This window comes from Lissotriton helveticus, chromosome 4_2 (assembly GCF_964261635.1).
Source record: "Lissotriton helveticus chromosome 4_2, aLisHel1.1, whole genome shotgun sequence".
In the NCBI taxonomy this organism is placed as follows: domain Eukaryota; kingdom Metazoa; phylum Chordata; class Amphibia; order Caudata; family Salamandridae; genus Lissotriton; species Lissotriton helveticus.
The window spans coordinates 118609469-118621525 of NC_136064.1; the positions used below are offsets into that span (position 1 = coordinate 118609469).

At 42.9% G+C, this 12057-nt stretch overlaps 1 protein-coding gene across 1 annotated transcript in view; it reads left to right on the forward strand.

Moving 5' to 3' along the window:
* The first annotated feature begins 269 nt into the window (after positions 1-269).
* LOC144752075 (nicotinamide N-methyltransferase-like) overlaps positions 270-12057 on the forward strand; it is a 41624-nt gene continuing 29836 nt past the window's right edge. Inside the window, exon 1 of the mRNA XM_078640025.1 lies at positions 270-466. Within this exon, the coding sequence (XP_078496151.1) occupies positions 319-466 (148 nt within the window). The 5' untranslated portion in view covers positions 270-318. The remainder of the gene's footprint in view (positions 467-12057) is intronic.

A 12057-nucleotide genomic window follows, 5' to 3' on the forward strand; every position in this document is an offset into this window, starting at 1 on the left:
AGGAAAAGGAATGGCGTTAGGTTCCACCCAGTCAACTTCGCGGCTCGCCTTCTGAACATTGAAAGGCGGCTTTGAGATATGCAGGCAGGGAAATCACTGTTTGGCTAACCCTCATCAATGTAAGGTTTAACAATCTGTCAACAGAGGCTGTAAGTCATACGACATCTGCAGTGAGTAAGCAAAGACCAGAAAGAAACAGGACGTAGGTCCTGCTCAGAAACATATAAAACACAAGCTCGTCGCGAGGAGTACTGGAGATACTTAACGACTCAACTAGAAGCAGCAGTCCCTGTAACTGCACTTCAGTTTGTGGCAGAAATGGAAGAAGATTTGTCTATTCAAAGTATGCATGAGAAATATTACGACTCAAAGTTTATTCTCGAAACATACTATAATCCCCAGGGTCCATTCCTTGAAGACTTAATCATGCTGCCTCTGAAACAGCTGGAGAAAGCGTTCACCTCCTGTGAGTATGCTGATGTACAAGTGCACTGATTGTCCTTAAGTCAGGCATTGTTATCCTTAAATGCCCTTCTTTCTGTCCCTTTAATGGAACTTTACTGCTTATCTTCCTGCAAAAGAAACATTTTGCTGCATGAAAACGTTCTATGAGGTGCACTGACGGAAAATGCAAAGCTAGCATACATTTGGGAGGATCAAGCTGAATTTCTAAACAGGGTACAAACGCTGGTATTCAGTATGGGTTTTTGATGTTAATGAATAAATTGTTTGTTGGTATTCTTTTCTGGTGGAAGACTTTGCATTATATTTAATCTGGCAAATCAAGCATTGGTGGAATTGGAGACACTTGTTCCAAGGTCAGGATGGCTGATCAAAGGGAAACAGAAGGTCTCGCTGAAGCATCAATGGGTGGCCATTCAGGAGCAAGGGTAAAAAAACCAAGAAAATAAAAAATCATAAGCTCTTATTGAGGCACAGGGTGTGTGCAAAATAAAGGCCATATTTATTACTTTTTCACGCAACACAGCAAACCATCTTGCTGTGCTGCTTCATTGCGTGAAAGGGCAGGAATGCAAAGTATTTAACAATATGCAGCACATTAGTATCCTTTCCTAGCACTGGCGCACTTGTGGCCGCCTAGCGCAGGCACCCTTGCATCATTTGCCATTTGCTTCCTGCGTGTCTGAGAAGAAACAGGTAAGTTTAGGGGCTGGGGAGTGGGGATTTAAACTACAGAGGTATCAAGGGAAAGGAAGGGGTTTTCCTTTCCCTCAATGCTTCTTTTGAAAATTCCTGCTGCACGATTGTGCGATCGTGCAGCAGGAACGGCCACTAGACACCAGGGATTTTTTTTTTTTAATTGACAGTGTTCCGGGAGTGGCCCCTTGGGCAAGGGTCGCTTCCCCTTTTGGGGGAAATTTATTTGGCTTTGTCTGCCCCCCCGGGGGGCAGAATTTTATTAATTTTTAGAAAATCGTCGCACTGGGGCAATGAGCAGGGGAGTGGCCCATTGGGCAAGGGTCAATCTCCCGTTGGGGGCCATTTTGCGTAGCCCTAATGTTTTTGTTTTTGTTTTGGGGAGCAACCCCTTGGACAAGGGTTGCTCCCCTTTTGGGGGCAAGTTGTTAGCCGTTGGCTGCCCCCCGGGGGGGCACATTTTTTTATATTAAATAGGATGTGCTGGGGATTCCCCTTGGGGGCCATTTTGCGTAGCCCTAAAGTTTTTTATTGTTTTGGGGAGTGACCCCTTGGACAAGGGTCGCTCCACTTTTGTGGGCAAGTTGTTAGCCTTTGGCTGCCCCCCGGGGGGCTATATTTTTTTATATTTATTAGGATGTACTGGGGAGTGGCCCCTTTGGCAAGGGTCACTCCCCTTGGGGCCATTTTAGGTTGCCCACAATGTTTTTTGTGTGTACGGGAGCGACCACCTAAGATAAGGGTCACACCCCTCTTGTGGGCAATCAGGAAGGCTTTGTCTTCCCCCCTTGGGGGGGAATTTATTTAAAATGTTAGGATGTGCTGGGGAGTGGCCCCTTGGGCAAGGGTCACTCCCCTTGGGGGCCATTTTAGGAAGCCCACATTTTTTGTTTTTGTTTTGGGTAGCGACTCCTTAGGTAACGGTTGCTCCATTTTGAGGGCCATTTTTCTTATTTTTTACTTGACCCCCTTGGGGGGCAGATTACAATTTTAAAAAATGTATTTGACACACTGTGCCAATTGAGTAAATGTAGTGGGGAGTGGCCCCTTGGGCAATGGGCACTACCCTTTTATGGTGCATATATTTTGCCTTGCCATTTTGGTATGCCCATGATGTTAGGTTTTAGTTGGTGTAGCTCACTCCAGCACCCCAGTTCAGACACGGCCATATGCAAATTAGTCTGACCCTATGCCTCATGGGAACAGTCCAGCCTGAACTGCCAAGACACATCTTCCCTGGCCCAGAAACAACCATAATGGGACCGGTTACTGGCTAATCAGCCGTTATCAGCCAGGTTAGCTTGAGTCCAGTGACAAAGTGAGTAGGGGACCCATGTCTGCCAACTTAGGGCAATCAAAGCGCACAGGGTCAGTCTGATTTGCATATGGCCATGTGTGAACTGGGTTGGTGAAGTGAGCTAAACAATGTTGATGGATAAAACCAAGATCAGTTGACTGGGGGTGAGTGTTAGATTTGCTCAAGTGATCCATTCTTCATCCTTTGGTATCATCTTGAAGGGCAGTTCTGCGTTTTTTTTTTGTAGGGCCACTAGGACACCAGGGTTTAATTTTATGTTGGGGATCCGCCCCTTGGACATGGGCCGTCCCCCTTCATGGGAGGATGCTTATGGCTTTTTCTGTCCTCTTTGAGTGGCAGAGTAGCAGTATGTGTTTAGTCCCATCTGTCCCCAAAGGGGGCAGAAGCCACTAGACACCAGAGTTTTTAAAATTTTTGTTTTGGTGGGGGTAGCCTTAAGGGCACGGGTTGCTCCCCTATTGATTTTATACTGTTAGGCCCACCTACCCCTTAGCTTGGCAGGTGGACTGGTGCATTTTTTGTATATGTGATTCTAATGTTTTGTTCTTCTTTCTAAATCTAGTGTAAAGCTTTTGATTCCTGTTTGAGGTTTCGACAGTGGGTGTTCCGCAGTTTTGTGTAGTTGCATTTTTTAGGTAAGAAAACATTTTTGTTGTATGTACTCCAAAGTTGTAATATTGCAATGTAAGAATTATTATTTTTTAAGTGGTGTCATAGTGGCATTTAGTTTGTGTTTTGAGCATGAAAATCGTTGTGATGTGTTTTGCATTGTCTTATGTGTATTTTTTTCTCTTTCTTTTTTAGTGGGATATTGTTGATCCATACTGTGTCTGTGTAGAGTACGTGGTGGTGAGTTTAGCTGCTTCTGGCAAGTGAGTGGTATTGTTTTGCAGTGTATTGGTATTTTTGATAAAGGTGAATTGTGTTCATTGCTTATTTTACATAGAGCTTGTTGTTGTTGACTTGTGTGACAAGTTACCTTTATTAGTAATCATTATGGCTAGCAGTAGAATGACGGCTCAGCAGGTGGTTGGTATGCTTCTTGAATCTTCCTCTGAGCTGGATTATGAAACTGACAGTGCGTTTGAGGGAGAGATGGGAGGGGAACATTCTGGCAGTGAGTTTTCTCTCCACATGGAATCATCAGATGATGAAGGTTCTCTCAGTGCAGATGAAGGGCCTATTTTAGAGGAGGATACTGCTGGGCCGATGGTGCAAGAGGCATCTGGATTGCAGTCTGAGGCTGCTAGTCTTCCTACTGGAAGTGCTGGACTCTGGGTTGATCCTAACATGGCACAGCCGGTGTTGCCTGCCTTTAGCGGTGAAGCAGGATGTAAAGTGGATTGTGAACATTTTTTGCCTATGAAGTATTTTCAGTTATTTATGGATGATGTATTTTTGGGTGAGATTGTTGAGCAGACTAATGTGTATGCTGAACAGTTTTTGAGGGACAACAGTGACAAACTTATGCCCCACTCTAGAGCTACCCGGTGGACTCCCACAAATCTGGAAGAGCTGAAGATGTTTTTGGGTTTGACTTTATTGATGGGTTTGGTAAGGAAGCCGAACCTGGCTTCATATTGGTCTTCCAGTCCCTTGACGGCAACAGCCATATTTCCAGCTATAATGTGATCTGTATTTACTTTTGCTACGCATGTTGCATTTTGTGGATAATTCTTTGGCGTTGCAACGTAGTCACTCTGACTGTGACCGTCTTTTTAAGATTTGGCCTGTTCTTGATCACTTTGTTGATCGATTTTCAGAGATACATTCCAGGAAAAGAAATATCTATTGATGAGTCTTTGGTTTTGTTCAAGGGTCGTTTGGTTTTTTGGCAGTACATCCCTAGCAAGAGGGTACGCTATGGAATTAAACTGTATATGTTGTCTGAGAGTAGGACAGGATATGTTTTTAATTCCCGTGTGTACACTGGTAGAGATTCCACTATTAACCCCCCTGGTTGTCCGTCCACTTTTTAAGTTTCAGAGAAAATTGTGTGGGATCTTGCTAGAAGACTGTTCAACAGAGGCCACCATTTGTACCTTTATAACTTCTACACTGCTGTGCAATTGTTTAAGGAATTGTTTTAAGTGGACACTTTTGCAGGTGGCACAATCCGCTCTAACCGCAAAGGTTTTCCGAAAGACCTTGTTTGCAAAAAACTTCAGAGGGGTCGGTGCAGTTCCTTGCGTAGTGAAGAACTACTAGCTGTGAAATTTGTGGACAGGAGGGATGTGTACATGCTGACAACGATTCATGATGACAGTACTTCACATGTGCCTGTTTGGCATCAGGTTGCTGATGTTACACAAACCTGTGGGTATTCTGGACTACAATAAGCACATGGGTGGTGTTGACAGAGTGGATCAGAGGTTGGAACCTTACACTGCTATTCGGAAGGCTTATGTTTGGTATAAGAAGTTGGCCATCCATTTTTTCAAATTAGCAACTTTTAATGCTTTTATTGTGTTCAAGGAGTGTTCTCCTGTGTCCAAATTGACATTTCTTCAGTTTCAGCACTCTGTGATATCTAGCCTTGTTGTTGTGGAACAAGTAAGTGTTCCTAGATTTGGAGTGGTGGAGGATGTGGCTCGATTGAAAGATCTGGAGAAAATAGGAGTCAATAACGTTTTTCTGCTTGAATTACTGTTGTTCAGCTTACAGCATAGCTATTTCCGATGGGAAGACGAGTTCTTCCTACAAATTAGCGGTACCAGTATGGGCTTTGGGGGAGCGCCCACATACACCAATATCTTTATGGCAGCATTTAAGGAACAACACATTTTGTCTGACAATGATTGTAATCAACATCTTATCTTATTCCGTCGAGTCATAGACAACATTTTTTTAATTTGGTCAGGCAGTATTCAAATTTTAGAAGACAACATCAAATCCTTGAATTTGAAAAACATGAGGATCAAATTCACGCACCAGACTAGCTTTAAAGAAATTCCGTTCTTGATGTCTTAGTGACCAAAGATCATTCCACCATTCAAACACAGACATACGTGAAACGTACTGACCGCAATAATACGCTATCATATCACAGTTTCTATTCACCACAACTCATCCGCAATTTGCCTTTTTCGCAAAAGCTCTGTGTCAAAAGAATTTCATCCAGAGAAGAAGCACTACAACAAGATATTGACCTTTGAAAAAGACGATTTTCAGACAGAGGTTATCCAGAGGAATGTATCAACAAAGCTGAATCTCGAGTAACCATGATTGAACGAGAAGATCTTCTCAAAGCTAAATTTAAACCAACTAGCACCAATAGTAATGTGTTGCTGTCTAAATTTTCTACAAGATCTTTCAACATTAAGAAAATAATATTGAATAGATGGGAGTTACTGCAAAAAGAAGAAGATTTCAACCACATTTTCAACAAACAACCTATCTTTGCATATACCCGCAGCTCCAATTTAAAAGAAAAATTGTCTAAGACTCAACCTAATTTAACAACACGGCTTGTAGGAATGAGAAAATGCAACAAATGCACTCATTGTCATAACGTCATCCAACAGAATTTCATCAACCATCCGAGAACAGGAGTAAAATCAGTATTACGATTTACAGCAGATTGTAACTCTAGCTTTGTGATTTACAGCATTAAGTGTCCTTGTGGACTCTTGTACATAGGGAAAATAGAACGCAAAGTCAAAGTAAGGATAGGTGAGCACAAAAGCATGACACGGAACAAAAACATCAATTCAAATTTAGTAGTACACTGGTTACAACATAACCACAACATTTCTCAAGCACGATTCGTGGTAATAGAAAAAATTGAAATGAAAGAAGGTAGGGACTCCAGCCAGTACTATTCGCAACGTGAGGTCATGCTCATTAAAAAATACCAAACTATGGAACCCATGGGACTTAATGATAAAATAGACTTGAGTTGTTTCCTGTAACTAGAGCAGATCAGGATCCATCCATTCCTAGAACCACTCACTATCTCATTTTTTTAATCCACATCTCTATTATGTATTGTATCAGATTGTTGTCATTGCACAGATTGTTTCGATTGTTTTGATTGTGTGGATTATTTTAATTGCCCAGTTTTTTATACAAAAATACATTAGGATATTGTTAAGTTAACTACATGCATATACAAGTTGTAAAAGTATTCTTTTTGTAATGCATTCAGTAAGTGTTTCACCAATCAGCAGTGAATTCCATTTAAGTAACAGTGTTTTTTGCATTATCAGCGATCATTGTCATTACAGCATTTATTTGTCATTTAGGAAATGTGCGTCCTATCATCTTTAGTGTCGCAGGGCACCACTTCACGTTAGTATTCTTGACGTTTCCTTTTTATGCTCCGATTTTTCACCTAGACTTCTCTACCAATATGGCAGCGAATATCAGTCCTATCTCTAGATTCATCACTTTCAAGCGATTACATGCGGGGTATTTCCAGCGGCGCGCACTTCAGTATGCGTCCATTCACCTTGCCTGTCGCGGGTACTTGGGCCTCCCACACAAGTGAGCCACCATTTTTGTCGGGAGACCTGGGGGAATGCTGGGTGGTAGGACATTTGTGTGAGCCCAGTGATGCCACGCTTTCCCACACAAAAATGGGTGAAAAAACTGATTTTTTCAGCTAAAAGGCAGGTTTGCAAGGGATTCGGGGTAAAGGAACTTTAGGGGATCCACGCAAGCCATACCTCCTTGGAAGCCCCTGGGTGTCTACTTTTCAGAAATGTGTGGGTTTGGTAGGTTTCCCTAGATGCCTGATGAGCACGGGGCCAAAAACCCAGGTGACCCCCCTTGCAAAGGCAGGTGGTTTTGATATAGGCAATTTTAAAGTCGCCTCACTACGTTTTGGGCCCTTGCCTGTCGCGGGTACTTGGGCCTCCCACACAAGTGAGGCACCATTTTTGTTGGGAGACCTGGGGGAACGCAGGCTGGTAAGACATTTGTGTGAGCCCAGTGATGCCTGCTTTTCCACACAAAAATGGGTGAAAAAACTGATTTTTTCAGCTAAAAGGCAGGTTTGCAAGGGATTTGGGGCAAGGGAACTTTGGGGGATCCACGCAAGCCATACCTCCTTGGAAGCCCCCGGGTGTCTACTTTTCAGAAATGTGTGGGTTTGGTAGGTTTCCCTAGATGGCTGTTGAGCACGGGGCCAGAAACCCAGGCAACCCCCCTTGCAAAAGCAGGTGGTTTTGACATAGGCAATTTTGAAGTCGCCTCACTACGTTTTTGGCCTTTGCCTGTCGCGGGTACTTGGGCCTCCCACTCAAGTGAGGCACCATTTTTGTCGGGAATGCTGGGTGGTAGGAAATTTGTGTGATCCCAGTGATGCCACGCTTTCCCACACAAAAATGTGTAAAAAATAGATTTTTTAAGCTACAATTGAGATTTGCAAGGGATTCTGGTTAAGGGAACGTTGGGGGATCCACGCAAGCCATACCTCCTTCGAAGCCCCCGGGTGTCTACTTTTAAGAAATGTGTGGGTCATTTTTCACTACTATATTGAGGTGTGACCACGTTGTGTTTTGCGTTGTTTCCTGCTGCAGGTACTAGGCCTTCCCACACTAGTGCGGTACCATTTCTCTCTGAAGACTTTGGGGAATGCAGGGTGGAAGGAAATTTGTGGATACACACAGATTCCAGAACATTCCACCACAGAAATGTGGAGAAGATTTTTTTTGTATGTCAATTTTTTAAGTTTGAGAGGGATTCTGGGTAACAGAACCTGGTGGGAGGCAATCAAGTCACCCCATCCTGGATTCCCCTGGGTGTCTAGTGTTCAAAAATGTATAGGTTTGCTAGATTTCCCTAGGTGCCGGCAGAGCTAGGGTTAAAAAACTACAGCTAGGCACTTTGCCAAATAAAGGTCATTTTTCACTGCGAAATTGAGGTGTGACCATATTGAGTTTTGCGCCGTTTCCTGTCGCAGGCACTAGGCCGACCCACACAAGTGGGGTACCATTTTTCTTGAAAGACTTTGGGAAACGCAGGGTGGAAAGAAATTTGTGAATACACACAGATTCCAGAACTTTCCACCACAGAAATGTGGAGAAATTGTGTTTATTTTGTCAATTATTTAGGTTTACAAGGGATTCTGGGTAACAAAACCTTGTGGGAGGCAGTCAAGTCACCACATCCTCGATTGCCCTGCATGTCTAGTTTTTAAAAATGTATAGGTTTCCCTAGGTGCCAGCAGAGCTAAGGTTAAAAAACTACAGCTAGGTACTTTGGCAAAAAATGTTCATTTTTCACTGCGAAATTGAGGTGTGACCACATTGTCTTTTGCGCTGTTTCCTGCTGCAGGTACTAGGCCTACCCACACTAGTGGGGTACCATTTTTCTTGCAAGACTTTGGGGAACGCAGGGTGGAAGGAAATTTGTGGATGCACGCAGATTCCAGAACTTTGCACCACAGAACTGTGGAGAAAATGTTTCTTTTTTGTCAATTCTTTAGGTTTGCAATGGATTATGGTAAACAGAACCTGGTGAGAGGCAGTCAAGTCACCCCATCCTGGATTCACCTGGGTGTCTAGTTTTCAAAAATGTATAGGTTTCCTCGGTTTCCTTAGGTGCCAGCAGAGCTGGGGCACGAAAACTACAGCTAGGCACTTCGGTAAAAAAAGGTCATTTTTCACTGCGAAATTGAGGTGTGACCACGTTGTGTTTTGCGCCATTTCCTGTCGCAGGTACTAGGCCGACCCACACTAGTGGGGTACCATTTCTCTCGGAAGACTTTGTGGAATGCAGGGTCAAAGGAAATTTGTGGATACACGCAGATTCCAGAACTTTCCACCACAGAACTGTGGAGAAAATGTGTTTTTTGTCAATTCTTTAGGTTTGCAAGTAATTATGGGTAACAGAACCTGGTGGGAGGCAGTCAATTCACACCATCCTGGATTCCCCTTGGAGTCTAGTTTTCAAGAATGTAAAGGTTTGCTAGGTTTCCCTAGGTGCCGGCAGAGCTAGGGTTAAAAAACTACAGCTAGGCACTTTCCCCAAAAAAGGTAATTTTTCATTGCGAAATTAAGGTGTAACCACGTTGTGTTTCGCGCCGTTTCCTGTCGCAGGCACTAGGCTGACCCACACAAGTGGGGTACCATTTTTCTTGGAAGACTTTGGGGAATGCAGGGTCAAAGAAAATGTGTGGATACACGCAGATTCCAGAACTTTCCACCACAGAAATGTGGGTAAAATGTGTTTTTTTGGTCAATTTTTTAGGTTTTCCAGGGATTCTGGGTAACATAACCTGGTGGCAGGCAGTCAAATCACCCCATCTTAGATTCCACTGGGTCTCTAGTTTTCAAAAATGTATAGGTTTGCTAGGTTTCCTTAGGTGCTGGCAGAGCTAGGGTTAAAAATCTACAGCTAGGCGCTTTGCCAAAAAAGGGTAATTTTTCACTGCGAAATTGAGATGTGACCACGTTGCGTTTTGCGCCATTTCCTGTCGCTGGCACTAGGCCGACCCACACAAGGGGGGTACTATTTTTCTCTGTTGACTTTGGGGAACACAGGGTGGAAGGAAATTTGTGGATACACGCAGATTCCAGAAATTTCCACCACAGAAATGTGGAGAAAATTAGTTTTTATTTCAATTTTTTAGGTTTGCAAGGGATTCTGGGTAACTGAACCTGGGGGAAAGCAGTCATGTTACCCCATCCTGGATTCCCCTGGGTATATAGGTTTAAAAAATGTATAGGTTTGCTAGGTTTCCCTAGGTGCCGGCAGAGCTAGGGTTCAAAAACTACAGCTATGCACTTTGCCAAAAATGGGTAATTTTTCACTGCGAAATTGAGGTGTGACCACATTGCGTTTTGTGCCGTTTCCTCTCGCAGGCACTAGGCCGACCCACACAAGCTGGGTACCATTTTTCTCAGAAGACCTTTGGGAATGTAGGGTGGAAGGACATTTGTGGATACACGGAGATTCCAAAACTTTGCACCACAGAAATGTGGAGAACATATGTTTTTTTGTCAATTTTTTAGGTTTGCAAGGGATTCTGGGTAACAGAACCTGTTGGAAGGCAGTCAAGTCACCCCATCCCGGATTCCCCTGGGAGTCTAGTTTTTAAAAATGTATAGATTTGCTAGGTTTCCCTAGGTGCCCACAGAGCTAGGGTTCAAAAACTACAGCTAGGCACTTTGCAAAAAGGGGTAATTTTTTACTGCAAATTTGAGGTGTGACTACGTTGCGTTTTGCGCCGTTTCCTGTCGCAGGCACTAGGCCGACCCAGACAAGTGGGGTACCTTTTTTCTCTAAAGACTTTCGGGAACGTGGGGTTGAAGAAATTTGTGGATCCACGCAGATTCCAGAACTTTCCACCACAGAAATGTGGAGAAAATATGTTATTTGTGACAAGTTTGTAAGTTTGCAAGGATTTCTGGGTAACAGAACCTGGTGGGAGGCAGTCAAGTCACCCCATCCTGGATTCCCCTGGGTGCTTAGTTTAAAAAAATGTATAGGTTTGCTAGGTTTCCCTAGGTGCCGGCAGAGCTACGGTTAAAAAACTACAGCTAGGCACTTTCCCAAAAAAAGGCAATTTTTTACTGCGAAATTGAGGTCCGACCATGTTGCGATTTGCTCTGTTTGAGCATGAGTATTCCCAATTTTTAAAATGTTTAAATATATACTGTTTCTAAACTCTATAATTTGTACCCAATTCAGAAATACATAGGTGTCTTTCATACCGATTTTTCCATGTATACATTTTCCCCAAAAAATTGCGCTATACCCAGTACATAATAAAATACCATTGCAAGTTGCTGCTCAGTTTTTGGCTCTGGGTTCATTGGGTTATTGGTTAACCCACAAGTCCTATATATCCCCACAACCAGGAATGTCCAGCAGATGTAACAGTATATTACTTTCATAGAGCTGCCATAAATAGAAGAAGTTACAGGTGAAAACATTGAGACAAAAGGCTGTTTTTTTTCAACTAATTTTCAATTTTTCCAAAATGTAACTGTTAGTTTCTATAAAGAAACCTTCATGGATTTAGACCAATTACCCCTTGCTGAATTCAGAATGTTGTCTACTTTTTTTAAATGTATAGATTTCCAGGATCCATTATTGCTTTCATATTCATATTTACCATTAACTGAAAGGAGGTTGAAAGCACTAAAAATAGCAAAAATAGGCTATGTCCCAGAAAAATGCAGTACCCCAAAGGCCTAGCAGCGAAGGGGTTAAAGTCCTTGATACCAAGAAGAAGAATATAAGAATAGAGCTGCTGGACGTATTAGAAACATCCATGATGTGATCTCTTCAAAGGACTTACAATTGGAGCCCATATTTATCCATCTAAACATAGTGGCACTGCTTTTGAATTACTTTGTGCTTGGGCTGTCTCAGCAATGCAAGCAGTGTTGTTTGATAGTGTATTATATGTAGGCGTCTTAGTCCTTTTGCTTTAACTGATGCCCAATCTACTAGACCTTAAGTTTGCAGGTTTAAGGGAATAACAGATTCTCTCAATGCAGAAAACCATCCATCACTTATTTTTGCCTTCGAGAAACACCCCTAAACTGCTGGCTAACTTCATCCCTCTCAATAGCATTAGGATCATCTCTCACCTCCTTGGTTAGAAGGTTAGTCTAAATTAAGGTAGA